General features: G+C 42.0%; 1 protein-coding gene across 3 annotated transcripts in view; it reads right to left on the bottom strand.

The window, feature by feature from the left end:
- Positions 1 to 7783, bottom strand: part of TMEM63A (transmembrane protein 63A) — a 30246-nt gene extending 22463 nt beyond the window's left edge. The window contains exons 1-6 of one of the 3 annotated variants that reach the window (XM_088161113.1): positions 7581 to 7783; positions 6383 to 6722; positions 5505 to 5647; positions 3530 to 3609; positions 1985 to 2048; positions 837 to 874 (exon numbers count right to left, since the gene is read on the bottom strand). In XM_088161113.1, coding sequence (XP_088017239.1) covers positions 837 to 841 — 5 coding nt within the window. In that variant the 5' untranslated portion in view covers positions 842 to 874; positions 1985 to 2048; positions 3530 to 3609; ... (1 more) ...; positions 6383 to 6722; positions 7581 to 7783. Of the gene's footprint in view, positions 1 to 836; positions 875 to 1984; positions 2049 to 3529; positions 3610 to 5504; positions 5702 to 6382; positions 7257 to 7529 lie in introns of those variants that run through there. The other 2 variants (XM_014877438.2, XM_014877437.2) reach the window with 2 other exon arrangements.
- Positions 7784 to 16016: the final 8233 nt, after the last annotated feature.

The raw sequence follows: 16016 nt of genomic DNA, 5'->3' as shown, positions 1-16016 counted from the left end.
GCTTTATGCCAGTCACAAGCCTAGCTCTCCAAATTTAAGATCAGTGACAGTATTCACTCATCTCCACAAAGGCTCCCTGTGAGGCAAATTACAACAGAACCACCTCACTCTCATGACACCCCGGTAACAGGAGATATAAGAGGCTTTGGAATGAACTCTCACCATCTCTCCACTGTCAGCAGATTAGATCATTAGAACAGGAGAACTTGGAAAAGGAAAGAACTGAACTAGCAAAAATTAAGAAAGACAGGCTTAACCCCACCCCACTCATATTTCAGTGTATCCAAACTAGAAACTGATTTTTAAAGTCATGATCTACTAAGCCCCAAGAGACATAAAGAACACACATCACACGTCTAACATTCAGTTTCTGGGAAACTTTGGAATGGATTTTCCCTAGTTAGTAAATTCCAGCCCCAACTAAACCACCAGTTTCCCACAGAAACCCTTCCAGGGAAATCCCACTGCCTGCCTGGGGCCCTACTGGCTTCAAACGAGGGAACATGCATAAGGTACTCTTTGAAAAATCCCAGAGTGTAATTATTAGCTCTGAATCCATATAAATACTATAGATTCACTCAGATTCACACACTGTCCCAAGACTGGGAAGTCCCTGGGCTGCTAGCAGGACAACTGTATCCTGAAAATGTGCTCCCATAAGTTGACTTTCTTTTCACTTCCTTTATTCAACCAGCCAGAGGCACCTGTATCAGTGCTTGGCATTAAAGTTCTGTCTACTTAAAGGGGAAAACAACCCCCAAAATTTTTGAATGAAAACCACCTTTGTAAATTAAAAAAGGTCAAAGCAAACCACTATTTCTGTTTCATATACTTACTGCATCCGAAAAGCAGCTGTAATCCAAGAACAAAACCCCTTTAAATTAAAAAAAAAAGTTTTTAGGAGCTGACATACAGAAAAATAGAGTCTAATCCATCCAATTAAGACAAGTCTTTATATTAAGACAACTTCTTAGCTAAAAAGCTGGTAGTTTTTTTGCTCTGAAATACAAGGGTCTAATACAAGTTAATTAGTTAAATGCTTGTTAAAAACACTGCTGTGATTACATTAACAGAAAGGTTTCTTATATAGGTTTACAAATCCCCCAATGAAACTAAATAGCAGAATTCACATCTCACTGAGCATCTCACTGTGGCTCAAAAAAACCTCTCTCAAAAAGGCTCTTCTTTCAAGTGAACATTTTCCAACTAAATAGACACTTGTTACTCAACAGCTAAAGTTGCTTTAGGGTTTTAAAAAGATGAAGTAAATTACACAAACAGCAGAGCAATCCTGATCAGACACTAGTATGCTTTTGATGCTCACACAAATAATTAATTGCAAGGCTAAATATTAAGTTGATGCATGTATGTATAAAATGTTGAGAACTTAGGATCCCACCACTGGACAGCCCTTGCTTGGTTCATTCTGAAGTTACGACACAAAATTATAGAGGTGTACCAATTCAACGATTTCAGAAAGACCATGGAGGGAGCCAATTAAAATCTGGCAAAATATTACCCCCCACTCCAAACCAATTTGATTATTAAGAGTGCATAACAGTATTATTAGCCTCACATTTGCATCCAGTTTTCTCAACACTGTGAGGAAAACAAAGTACTGCAAAGAGCAACTAGGTATTATTTGCAATGTGAACACAATGTACAATGTAACTTTTTGAACTGCTATGCCAGTACAAGTTATTTATTAGCCTTTTTTTCACTCTCCCCTCCCCCTTTGAAACATTTAGTCCCTCTCTAAATTTTTAAAAAACCCAACAAACTAGACTCAAGATACTGGTTTTATGACGTGGCAATAGTTTTTCAGGAAACCGAAATTATACATGGTTCTATAAAAACACAGTTAACAATGCATTATTAATTTTTACATAGAGATGAACTTCCAGTTAAAGGATGGTTCATTGGACTATACAGAATAGCAAATTACAGCAGATTCCATTCAGAAAGTATTATCTAGAATACTTACCTTGTCATATTCAAGATCTTCAGGTACTGATGATGATGTTGACAACCGGTTATATCTTGATTCACTAAAATACATTAAATGATGCTTCAGTTCTACAGAATTATTTCAACTTTAACAATTCTGACTAAGGGATGTAGTACAAACACACTTTTGCATTTATGAAAGCTGTGGTTTTCACCTTGTAGCACATGCTTGATTATATTATATATTATTCTATATATTATTATTTGTGTATGTCTTGTGTTGAACAGGGAGGACACCCAAGCTCCCAACATGAGAGCACATAACTCAACTTGAAAGAAAATAACATTTTATCAGGATAGTCAGACCACAGTGATGTAACAGAATGCAACACAGATTTGGGAGCCTAGCTGGCATCAGATTTGCAAGCTGCTTTCCTGTTTGGATAATCCTTACTACAAGACATCACTTCTTTTCCCTTCACCCTTCTTCCTTTATCATACAGCCACTGCTTACAGTTTCTCCCCACAACTAAATCTCTGCAAAGCCACCTCCTCACACAAACAGTCCTGTAGCAAGGCTAGAAACATTTAGAAACTCTGTAGCCCTCAAAAGTAGCAGAGTGCCTGTTTTCAGTTTGTTGCTAAAAGGAAATGTTGCAATGGTAATTACAGGAGGACACCTGTGAGAATGGACTGTGTTCCTACATGCCTCTGTAATTTTGGGCAGCAGGCTCAGTTCATAGTCCAGCAGGACAAAAACACAGGCTCCTGGGTGTCTGACTGCTCCAGCCTGTTGGTCCCATGCCTCCACAGCCCAGTACAGAGCACCTTCGTGATTGCTGCCTCAGACAGCTGGATTAAAGCTTTCTTAGTTATTGCCCATTTTATTTTACATCATCTATCTTTCACAGCTGTCCATAGATTACACCTAAAAACAGGCTTTGAGTTTTCCTGTTGCTCAGTTATGAATTTACCACAACTTGATTGCACCAGAAAGAGGCTCACTGTTAAAGTTTTCCCACTTCACACACAGACAGTTTAGATTGTAAATATCACAACATATCATCCTACAGAAAAAAATCTCAAAAGTTCATTTGAAATATTACTAAAAATCAAGGAAGAATTTCAGAAACCTGCAACAGTAAGTTTTTATTTTTGAACCCTTGGGAGATTTTGTGGCACAGGTTGTGCAGGGATCTCTGAGAATATGCTGGGCTTGAGCCAAGATAAACAAAATGGTTAATATCCCTCTGTAGAGAAGCACACTGCAAACATCAATGTGCAGCATGTCAGCAGACAAGCAGCCTATTTCCTCACCTCCACTTCCTTAACTCACAACTGTAGGATGAAATTCATGGCAATGGAAACATAAGAGTTACGGCTGGAACCAGGGACAGTAACTCTCTGAGGGGGATGTATTTCACACAAAGCAGCGTGAGGGCATTTTTAACAAACAAATGCATGTGATTACAAACATATCTAATTGATACAAATGCATCTAATATAAGCCACATTTACTGTACTTTCCTTCCCACTCCCCACATGGTTTCAACAAGTCAGTCTGATTGCAAATCTTTTTTACCTCTCAACTTCTGACACCAGAGCAACACGACCATAGTCCCAGAATCTTTTTCTTATAATGGAAAACAGTAATATTAAAATCTAGAAAATAAAAAAGAAGATATTAAAATATTTCTTTTTCCTATTTCATAATAATCATTCTTAGATGTGTAAGAACTGACAAAAAATGCTGTCCTAACTCCTAAATCAATTATCATATGCCAACCAACTCAGTGGTGGCCGTGCTACAGACCATCTTGTCTGCAACCAAAACTACCTATCTCTGATCTCCACAATGTATTTTTAACCTGCCCCTTGTATTTCCCCTTTTGGAAAGGGATGAAGGAAAGAAGAAGAAAGCTCCACCACTGAGTATTTCATAGAATTTTTTTTTTTTCAGAAACAAGTTGCTCTACAGAAAGCAATGAAGTTACAAGGCCTGTTTTCTATGCATATGTAGCATACACCCTCACTTTCTGGTTCCTCCTCCCCACATACCTGTTTGGCTGGGAAGTGGTGTTAGTGATGTCACTTACTGGGATCAAATACTGACTGGCCAGCCAGGATACATGTCCAGATTATCTCTGTGTCAAGATTATACAGCTAATTTCCACATTTCACAATGAATATAACCTTCTTATGAAACCCTTCCTACTAACAGGGAGGATTAATTTAGATCTTCCTCCTTCATCTGGTCATTAAACCTGGTGCAAGCAGGAAAATTCTCTAGAGTCTTCATAATTGTGGTTGAAATTAGCTATAGTATTCTACAGTTATTAGGCAGGACTGCCAGATAAAAATGGGAATACAATGAAATATATAAAACTCACTTCCTTTGGAAACCAGCCTAGAAATAACATATCAGAAACCCATCAACTGACAGTTACTAAAAGGATATGCAGTAAAAATGTAATGAAAATAAGAATACAGGAGTTGATAAATAATTTTCAGTACTTGGTGCTTGAAGAAGAGAGGAGTCTTCTGCACTGCACCCAGCTCTCTACCTATCCCTGCTTGAGTGCAGAGTTTAACAGCAAGGAACTCAAAAGCAGATTCAGTGCCTTAAAACTGAGCCCCAGCTTTAAAAAAAAAGGCAAACACTTCAACTAATTCTTATTAAATGCTGTGCCATTGGTCACACAGAGCTGTAAATATGTACATCCTTAGAAAATGGATTTATGTTAGCCTACACCAAATCAACAGCAGAGAATGCCACTATATAACTTTGAGGAATATCCTCTACATTCCTACAGAATGACCAGCTCAGACCACAGGTACTTTAAGTTTCTTTACAACAGATTTCTAGAACTCAGAAACTTTTATCCCTTTAGTCGATTTTACTACCACAGACCCTCTTCTCAGGTCAATTTGCAGGTCTGCAGCCCTGTTTCTTGTGACTGAAGACCACCTAGACCAAGCTTACAAAAATAACCACAAGTTTTAGTGCAGTTTCATGCTTGTCCTGGAGCCCCCACATAGCAACTAATCATATTCCACCTTTTGTCAGGACTGAGCTGGTCAGTACATTATTTCATCTTCATCTATAGCTTCAGGAAATCTAATTTTTAAAACACTGGTTTTACAAAAGGCAATACAATACGGAAAATCTGTCATTTCACAACCAAGCTAAGTAATGGTGTCCCCTTCCTGAAAATGTACCCAGTACTTAAACCCAAATGTTCTTGCAGTTAATATAAAAGATGAAAGTTTGAGCTACAATCATAAAATTCACTGACTCCACACACAGATCCTGTAAAACTGCACTCTCCCTACATCTACACATCCAACATACAGTGACACCACCATCCCATGCGTATGCAAATATTTATCAACATTGAAAAGCACTTTGATGTTCCCAGGATGGCCTCAACTCATTTCTTATTCTGAACATTCTCAGAAACCAAATTCCAACCCAATAAATAAGAGAATTCTGAACAATCTAACTTTTGAGAAGGCCAGAACTACTTTCAATACAAGAAATAGAAAACTGGGCTTACAAAAAAGAAGGTTACATCAAGCAGCAGGACAGTTGGGATTCCACCAAAAGTTACCCCTTGGAGCACTGTGCTGCCCTGGGCAGTGCTGTAGCAGTAAGTCTCATTTGTGGCATTGAAAGGTCCACTCCTGTTCCCGAAGAAGCCTAGATGAGAATGTCCAAAACCCAGAAAATAGAAAGGGTTCATTTTTTCTATCCCTTTAAAAGATAAAAAAAAAGAAGAAGAAATGGTGAAACCAACTTGTGAAAAGCCTGGTTGGTATTTGTGAGATATACTAATATTACAAGTATAAAAAGTGCAGGAAGATGCAACCAGAAAACTACTTTGGAAAAGAAGGTGCCTTTGACAATCTCTTCCCTTCACACGTGAAATATTTTGCAATAACTGGCAGGTTAAGCTACCAGCAGTGCCCAGACAAGAATTCTAGACATGTAGTGAACCACATCCTCTACGGAGATCTGAGGATGACTGCAGAAGACCCCTCCCAAAAAAAAAATTTCCCTACAATTTAATCTATAACAACAAACTACATATTCCAGCCTGATTCTAGGAATCACATAGGGCATTACATATTCCAACAACAGCAGTTTGAAGATTTTGTTCCTAGTTGATGAGCATGTGCGAACACACCAGCTTGTGAACTTTGTATTTAAATGTCAAAACCTTGAGATCATTAACAAATTCACCACTAATTCTACAGAAGAGAACTACTACACAAATACCCATGCTCTTTTCTGTTCTTGGAATATTGGGTGATTTTCCTTTTTTGAAAATAATTCAGCTGAAAGGACAGCACAGTAATTACAGTATTTCACAAAGAAGAAAGAACAAAAGTATTTCTCAGAGAATAGCCATCTACTACATTTTAGTCAACTGACCTGATCAGATAACGTAGTACCATACAAGAATGCACGAGATTTGGCTATTGATACAAAGTCCTTTTTATCAGTGCAGGCAATTGCTCGTTTATTTTGGGGCATTCCACTTCAAACATTTCCTTTCTTGGATATTATTAACTTGCTGATTCCCAAGTACTGCTTCATGCAGAACACACTTCTGACTGATAAATTCACAAAGAAACCACTCCCCAAAAAAAGCTCAATCCTTCAAAAGCAAATATTGTAGGTCCTCATCATCCAGGTCCAGGGACACTAATTTTGGGATGTCGTGCCTCTAAGAGGAATGCACATGTCTCTGACGACAGCACTATTCTGGATGCTGAAAAAGAAAAAAATTTACAAATAACTCAATATTCTCCTTTTAAACAGCGGGAAAACAGCATGGAGAATACTCCTCCCAAAACAGCATTTGCTAAGTGTTGGACAGTGTGACATGGTGATGAAGACATTTTATCTCAGCTGACGTGTTTCATCACAGGGGAAAAAAAAAAAAGGAAAGAAAAAAAAACCCAACAACGCCCAAGAAAGTTGTGCCGTGACTCTATCCTTGCTTTCTACGGCCTGAAATCTAGTGCTGGCGGAAAAGAAAGCATTTTTGAGGAGCCTTCCAGCACAAGCCTGCACGCTAAACTCTAAGTAACACACTGGAGTTTATCAGACACTGCTCCTAATTCTCGAAAGCCGTTCTTTTCAAACAAGCCAGCTGCCAGGAAGATAAAGGGCAGGGGAAGACGTCCCACGGGCTCCTGCTGGGTTCCTCCCCCGCAGGAACCCAGGGAGCACCGGCAGGGGCTCTAGAAAGTGGAATAAGTTAAAGGGGAGTAACTCCAGCTCCGTGTTCCGCAGGGATCCCGGCCGCGCTCCCGGCTCCGGCAGGGACGTGGAGCCGCGGCGGGTGGGGCCGGCTTCCCCAGGAGCACACGGGAAAGCTCCAGGCTCGCCCCTGGCACAGAGAGCGGGTCTCTCCGCTCCCGAGCGGGGTGGGCTGGCTCGGCTCCCGCGGGGAGGGGACGCAGCTCCCGGCGCCGCCCGCCCCGACCCCGCTGCGGGGGTCCCGCTGAGGAGGGGCCGCGCTCGGCTCGGCTCGCCCTCTTCCCCTCACGGCGCCACTCCCGCCCTCCCTTACCTGCTCCGGGACGGCCTCTCCTACCCCTTCCCTTCCCTCCCGTCCCGTCACCTCACGGGCGGTCCCGGTGTTAGGAGCGCCGGCAACAAGTCCCGGGGTTCTGCGCATGCGCGCGCGGCCCGCGGTCAGCGCTCGCCCGCCCCGGAGCGCGCGCGCCCCTCTCGCCTCCGCGGCGCGGCCCCTCAGGCGGCTGCCGCCGGGACAGGGCCACCCCCGCCGGGACAGGGCCACCCCCGCCGGGACAGGGCCACTCTGGTCGGGGACAGGGCCACCCCCGCCGGGACAGGGCCACCCCCGCCGGGACAGGGCCACTCTGGTCGGGGACAGGGCCACCCTCGCCGCGGTAGTGCCACTCCGGTCGAGATAGGGCCGCCCCCGCCGGGAAAATTGCCGCCCTCGGCGGGACAGGGCTGCCCTCGCCAGGACAGTGCCACTCCGGCCGGAATAATACCGCCCCCGCCGGGATAGTGCAGCTCAGGGCGGGACAGGGCCGCTCCGGCCGGGATAATGCCGCACCTCCCTCAGGGAACGGACCCTCAGATAACCGAGGGAAAGCTGCTGCTACTGTCCAGCCTGGAGAAGAGAAGGCTCCGGGGAGACCTTATAGCGCCAACGGTATCTAAAACCAGAACCGAACAGAACATTTTGTAGCACAGGACAGAAAAAACAAACAAACAAACAAGCAAAAACAAAAATAAACAAAAAAAACCCCCAAAAACCAAAAAAAAAAAACCCAAAAAACGATCCCCAGGAAATGTGAGATGATTTCCAGAGAGAATTCGCAATTTCACGTCTAGTGAAGTGGGCAAGCACGCAGGTGGGAGTGGAGCAAGCCATCCAGTGAGATCATAGAATCATGGAATAGAGTGGTTTGGAAGGGACCTGAAATATCATCCATTTCCAACCTTCCACCATGTCCCCCACCGTAGGCAGGGACACCTTCCAAGAGACCAGGTTGCTCAGAGCTCCATCCAACCTGCTCTTGAACACTTCCAGGGATGGGACATCCACACGTTCTCTGGGCAACATCTGCCAGTGCCTCACCACCCTCAGAGTGAAGAATTTTTTTCTATTATCTAATCTAAACCTACCCTTTTTCAGTTTGAATCCATTCCCCCTTGTCCTATCACTACATGCCCTTGTAAAAGTCCCTCTCCAGCTCTCCTGTAGCCTCCTTCAGGTACTGGATGGTGCTCTAAGGTCTCCCAGAAGCTTTTCTCTTCTCCAGGCTGAACAATCCCAGCTCTCTCAGCTTGTCTTTGTCAGAGAGGTGTTCCAGCCCTTTGAGCATTTTCATGATCTTGTCTGGACTTACTGCAACAGGTCTACATCTTTTTTTGTGCTGAGGGCCCCAGAGCCACACTCAGCACTCCAGGTGGGGTCTCATGAGGGCAGAGTAGAGGGGGAGAATCACCTTCATTGACCTGCTAGCCAAGCCTGTTTTGACGGGTAGCTCTGTAATAAATTAATAAATTAATAAATTAATGGTAGTAGCATGAATGCTCCATGAAATATGCGTAGCCCCTTGTCTCCACACACCTACTCATATGCTGTGAATTGGAAAAAACCCCAAGACCTAGGGAGTTCAAGTTAATGAGTCTATGACAGAGCTGGTGATAAGACCAATTCCCAGATATCCGTAAGGACATCCTAGCCTTTAAGGGGTTCATTGCTTCCAGACAACAGGCCAGAAACACGTACAGCATGTCCCTGCTGTCCACCTCTACCCTTTATCTTAGTATTCCCTCCACAGCCATTTGATATCCAGCATTACCAACCATCCTCATCCTCCTGTGCCTTCATCCTTTGCCCCTGACTGGAAGGACTGGCCTCAATGAGCAATAGGCATATGAGGAAAAAGAAGATTATGGTAATGATGAAAATGTAACTGTTCAGAGGGAACCAGGGACCACTTGCCTTCAAAGGTTTGCACCCCTACCTGCAGTTTCATGGATGAAGCAGCAGTGATGTCTTAGAACAGCAACCCACTCTAAAACCAACCAAAAATAATTAGGGCATTGCAAGATTCAGTCTGATGTTACATTGATCAAAACCTCGGTTATCTGCTGATTTTTTGTTTAGAAGGAATTAATGTCCAGCTGCCAAGAAGCCACTATCTGCTCCATTTGACAATCCTGATCCTGCCTCTCCATCTTTAACTCCTTGTATTCCCGTGTATTCAGACTCTGTGGATTATTTAGGGCCCTGCAAGCATAGCTGCTGTCCTGCTCCCTGCTGTTTTATTCATCCACAATTGTTTTGCTCTTCCAAATTCTTGTTTCCCTTTTCAGGAGTGCCTGCTCAGTGGAAAGCAGAATCTGGCTGTATGTGTACTACCTCCCTTCTCCCACTCCATCCCACAAAAAGGGAAAAGTCCAGGTTATCCACAGTCACTGAGAGACATTTCAAGACAGAATTTCATCATTTACCTAGCAGATGCATTGTAGATAATCTGTGATTTTAAATTGGCTGTAACAACTGTGCTAGTTAGAAAACTACATAAAAGCTCTCAGCTCAGAGTGGTTCAGATTCACTGCTGGAATAAAGAAATCCCACTGCTGTTGAAGGATGTTAGTTGTTTTACCTTTAAACACACTCTCTCCTCTCTAGGGCTGTGTTGGTGGGAAAGCTGTTTGGCATAAGTGTCCTAGAGTTGTTGTTCCATCCTGTCTTTTCTGGAACAACTCTTCCTGTGGACAGCTTATTTCAAAACAGGATTTCACAGTGGAATAATTATAATCACTTTTTAAAAAATTAAGTTTTATTGATGTAGGTGCAGCAGAGTAGATCTATCATGTAGGTGAAGCCTCAGTGTGTACTTGCAGCTCTTGCACTTCTAGGACCAAAATCTCTTTCTCACTGATTTCCTAAGCTGTTCATACTCTTTAATTGTTGCTAGGTTTTTCAAAATTAAGAAGGCCTTGCTCTGGTGAGATTATCTTACTCTGTAGTGTAAAATAGGTAATATTCAGTGATCTCAACATTGTAGTCTTGACATTCTTCAATGTGATGAAGATGTAGCTTTTGCCTAGCTACAAAATAATTTTTCCCTCTCTCTCACAAGGATAACATCAAGCTTTTGTCATTTGTTTTTGTTCTTCCTCTGTCTAGACAGGCTCTTTAGCTAAGTGGTGTGATTTTGTTTATCTCTAATTTCAACAACAGAGTCACATTTCCCTCCTCCCTACCTCTTGTAAATAGGGGTTTGTTTACCACTGTCTGTTCTTGCGGTGACAAAAGCCACATACTGTCATTAGTTCACAAACGTTTAATTATGTTGCTAGAGCAGATGGAAAACCACCCTCAGGACCTAGGGAGCAGGTCAATAGACTCTGAAATCCTTCCATCTTTCTTTCATTTTGCATCCTCCATATCTACTTCAACAGCTCTTTAGCACCAGCTTGCACACGTGTGTAGGGTATTTGCACTTCCATGTGTGACTCTTCCCTTACTTTATTAACTGACCTTATGGCTGAAGAACTCCCTTGTCACTTTAGTTTGATTTATCACAGCAGGACGTCCCTTGATGGGTGAACTCCCGACAGGACTTCAATAGTCTCTGGAGGTGAGTAGCAGGTGGCCTGAGCTTTGCCATGCATGGCAACTCTCGTCGTGGTTTCTTCTCTCTGAAGAAACTCATCAGCCCAGCTTGCTGTTCCTTACTTATCTGCCTATTCAAATACACCTTAATGGATTTAATTCAGGCTTCCAGTCTGGCAACCCTTTGCTATCTTTTAATCTTTGCCTTCATCTGGCAATCTGTTTACGAGCCTCAATACACCACAGGACGCAGTGTGGGCATTATGGGATTTTCCTTTGAAAGGTCTGAGCATTAAAATGTTTATAATATAAACTAACAAACAGAAAAAATTTAGACAGATTTAAATGTCATAGTACATAGTACAAATCAGCAAGCAGCAAGTCTTAATTCAAATTGACAATTCACTCTTCTTTTCTCTCTATTCTTTTTAATTGCTTATGTCATGCTGCTTCTCATTCATAGGTAATATGTTGACTTTCAAGGTAGAAATAGCCTTGCATTAAAGTTGGAATGTATTTTTATTAATCAATACATCAGATTATTATACAACGTATTTAACCAAATATATCTAGCCATATATGATAGAAATTTTCTTTTCTTTTACATTTTATGTCAGATAGGAAATGGTGAATGTAGCATTAGTATTGATGCTTGAGCATGATTCATTTTTCTTATCATCTTCTTCAAAACCGGAATTTTATTAAAACTCACAGGAAACTGCAATCTAAAATAACAATGCTGAAAAGTATGGGAGGAAAAAGTAGGCTTATTGCAACATAAACTTGATTTGCATAAACTTGATTTATGATGTGGTGAATCCATGAGTTTCCTCATTACTCACCTCTGGGCAGGGTGAGGTTCTAAACCTTGGGGTTTTTTTGGAGTAGTTGCAGGTGTGGAGAATCCCTTGCTGATATACAGGATTGTTAGGTTTATTGTTAGCTTGTCACAATGCAACCGCTGTTGGTGTGACACAATTTGGTACAAAACTAGGACAAGGTGGCCTGCAACGTGGGTGATTTCATTGTTTCCTGAATGTACACATTATCTTAATGCTTATCTGTGCATTAACCCCATGTGTATAGAAGCTGAAGGAACTTAATGCATAGGTGGCACAGCAGTAACTATAATTAAGGCAGCTCCCAGAGAGAGAGAGGGAGATGAAGAAACCATCTGGCACAATCTGGCTTGTCCCACTGAAGAGGAGAGCACCTGGCCACATGAGCCCTTGGATTTATCAGGCACCAGATGCCCTTGTTACCAGTATGAAATATCAAACCCCTCAAAGCTTGCCAAGTTTTCCCATTCCCAGGTACAACACACATTAGTTTTACTGAACAACTCCAGTGTCCTCGAGAGCCTCTGTGCTCCACAGGTGTCCTCACTGTACACAGTGACTCCTGTTGCAACAGTACTGAATTTGGCATCCTTGCCTCAGATTCTGCTTTCCCTGGAGCACAAAGGTGAGTGGTTGTGCAGGAGCCACAAAACTCTCCAGGAGATCTTGCAGTCTAAGCCATTGATGGGTCAATTAATCTGGGTTTGCTACAGCCTTGGATTCAGAGTAAATTTTTGTGAAACAAGCACTGAGATCCTGGTTTTAATCCAAACAGGTCAGAAGAGGAAAACTAGTTTTTCCCTTTTTATTTTTTTTCTTTCCAAACACTACTCAGTTTGACAGCTTTGAAGAAACTAGTCATGGTTGAATCTGCTATATCCACACTCTATCTGCAGAGAGTCCAGTGAGATTACCAGCTCTTAGACATAAGAACCCTGTTCCAAGGCCTTGGCAACAACACTTCCTACTTTACTGGCGTGATTTCCCTTAAAATGTCAGCATCAAACATGCTATTAATTTATAGATTAAATAGGTTTTTAAGGACTTTTATAACGAGCAGTCTTTTTTTTCCTGCTGGGAAAGAATTCCCCCTTCCTACTTCTGGATTTTCAAATGAAAATAATTCAGTGTCCAAACTGTGAATATTTCAAAGAGCTGGCAAGATCTGAGTTATGATTTCCACAGCAGCAGCGACTTGGCTCCTTTGCAGACAGAGCAGGCGAGCACAGGGGGTCACTAATGACAGCAGGATGATCCTGGTGAGCCCAAGCAGGGGGTCAGGTGCCAGGGATGCGAGTGGCAAGTGGCTGGGGTGACTTGGTGTCAGGATGCAAAGTGGCTTAAGCAGGAAGACGTGAAGAGCTTTGGCCATGACAAACAGCCACAACCAAGGGCAGTGAGGCCTTTTCCAGCAAGGAAGCTCCTGAACCTGGGGGAGCATGGTAGTAGAGCATGTCTGGAAATGGTGGGGAACAGCAACATCCAACTATTTCCAAGTGCATGTCTGCTGCTTGAGGCACACCACGGGCACGTGGGTCCTCACTGTGTGCCTTCTGGCACCTCCACTTTAGGGAAGCAGAGTTGCCTAAATTTGTCTATTCCCTAGTGTGTGATTACCTGTTGGACATATTAGCACCATACTTTCTGGTTTTCCCATTCTTGTCCCTCCCTGTCCACTCTTTCCTTCCTTTTTCTGTAGTATTTTATTTCCTCCCCCCATTCATCTTTTCTCCTATTTCCTTTCCTGTGATTCTTTTACTCTCTCTAAATCACTTTTCTTTCTGCTTCATTTTTCTCCTTTCAAATGTATGCAAATGATATAAAGGTATTTCCTCACATCTCTTCCAGCTGGACTTGGCATGTTTGACATTGCCTCATGAGTGGGAGTGTGGCCTAATCTGCATGAAAAGGGAAAGTAATGTAGTCATTGCAAGCTGAGCAGCTTAGACACACAGGTGATCTGTAACAGATGGCAAGAGGGACATGGTTTGTTTTACTAAGATACTTTAAGTACAGTAATCGTCTGAGTCTATTGGTGATTAGAGTTTTGTTGATAGAAACTGTGCTTGGCTGGTGCCTTTGAAAATAAGCTTATTTATTTTGGTGTCTAAATATGGACTTGAAAATTTTGGCCAAGGCAATATGCTCAAGGTCATAGTCCTGACTCAGGGACAGAACTGGGAAGAGAGCCCAGATGTTTTCAACTCTCCTTTCCTACTGATATTATGTACAGTTTCAGTAAAGCAGATGTTTACATTTAGATTCACTGAAGTATATGTTTATATATTCAGGTTAGGTATCAGATAATGATAGAGTGAGTGGTCAGAATTAATCTGGGAGAAGTTAAGAGCAGGTCCTGTAAATTGGCATGGTTTCTGGAATAAATGAACTCCAGGATGGAAGAAAGCATCAGTGTTACATGGGAACAACAAGGCAAACTATTCCTGCCTTCACAGCATGGTGTACCTTTTCTTTTACACCCTGTCTGGGTCAGTTCCTGGGGCTGTACAGGCACAGCAAAGAGAGCAGGTGCTGCATGCAGAGCCCTGCCATGAGCAGACCTGAGGTTTAAGGCCCCAAACCTGAGGTTTAAGGCCCCAAATTGCCAACTGCTCTGGCCAACAGTGAGCCAGGGTGATTCTAATTCCTTTGCACCATAGTTCCTGTGAAGACTGGAAGAGTTTCATACATCAGTGTAAGACCTTGAACTTACTAATCAAATTATCATAGTGAGAGCATTCCTTAGAGGACATGAAATTGTGTTAAGGAACCAATTCCCATCCACTTAGGAAACAAGACAACCGTGTTCTGTTATTGCTGTGGTTTCTACATCAGTTTCAAGGCAACCCAAGCAACAGTATATTTTCATGTCCTATTATGAATCACAGCATTTTCTCAAGTGTTAACAGTTTACCAGCCTGGGAACACGGTGAAGACCAGAGGTAAGCTTTCCTACCACAAGGGACTGAAAACAAATCAACCAGTGAAGCCTTCAAAGAGTTTTAAGAGCCAATTTTCCAAGTCTTCTTCACATTTTCAGATTCCTCACATTGGATTTGCAAAACTGAACTTCCTTGAAAACATTTTCTTCCTGAACACCTCGGAGGCGTTCCAACAGATCTGGTCAAAATGATCAAGTATTTCACATTAATTCTCAGGTCATCTATGTCTCTGCTCAAATTGCAGTAATTATTTCTAGTTTTGATGTCACAGGGTAAAATATTCCTTGCTCAATTTTAGAATCAAAGCATAGAAAAGGGACTAAGCACCCAAGTTTTGCTCAATGAAAAATAGATTCTAAATTCCTTCTTGTGCCTTTGAAAAATCTTCTCCATGTCTGTGCTTTGTCAAAAGATGCTGAATTCTGCACTGGCAACTGCTGAAGCTAAGAGCCATGCTGCATAGATAAAATAAATTTTAGTCCCCATGTCTTTAGTTATTCAGCCTGGAAAGCTGACAGATGTCAGCTTCAAATGCATGACATTTCCTGCAGAATCACATGTCAAAGCCAAAATTAAGGTTCAGAAATGCATTTGGTTGCTATGTGGAAATGTTAGCCATTCCTGGATTAATGGTTTTGAATAAGCAAATGGTAAGGTAAGAAAAGAAAAAAAAAAACCAAAACAAACATCTGAAGTTTGTGTTTCATGCTTCAAATGACCTGACCAAGTGTGGCAAAATTCCCTTTTAAAATCAAATGACCATGATGCATCTCCCATGGTGCTGCAGCATGAATGCTAAAAGGATTAAAACTGGTCAGGTCACAGAGCTTTATTTTTTGCTCTTTTAAGGGTCATGTTATATCAGAGACGTTATACTCCTTCTTTACATAGATATGAGTGCATGGCAGGAAATTACATAATTTCCTGTGCCATGAAGTAAAATACATTTTTCTTTTCTGTTTTGGAGTCAAATACACAAAAACTGGTGGTTTTTTACAGTTCTTTTCTTCTGAATTCTTTATAATTAAATAGTAATAACATTCAAAAATGTTTGAAATCAATACCATGATAATATAAATATTTCAGTGAAAACAGCTTTGTTGTAACTGCTTGAGTAGGAGCAGTCTATCCACTACACCCTCCTTTCTGAACATTGCACCTTATTT

This window comes from Sturnus vulgaris, chromosome 3 (assembly GCF_052056855.1).
Source record: "Sturnus vulgaris isolate bStuVul1 chromosome 3, bStuVul1.hap1, whole genome shotgun sequence".
NCBI classification, from domain to species: Eukaryota; Metazoa; Chordata; class Aves; order Passeriformes; family Sturnidae; genus Sturnus; species Sturnus vulgaris.
This window is presented reverse-complemented; position numbering and strand designations above follow the sequence as displayed.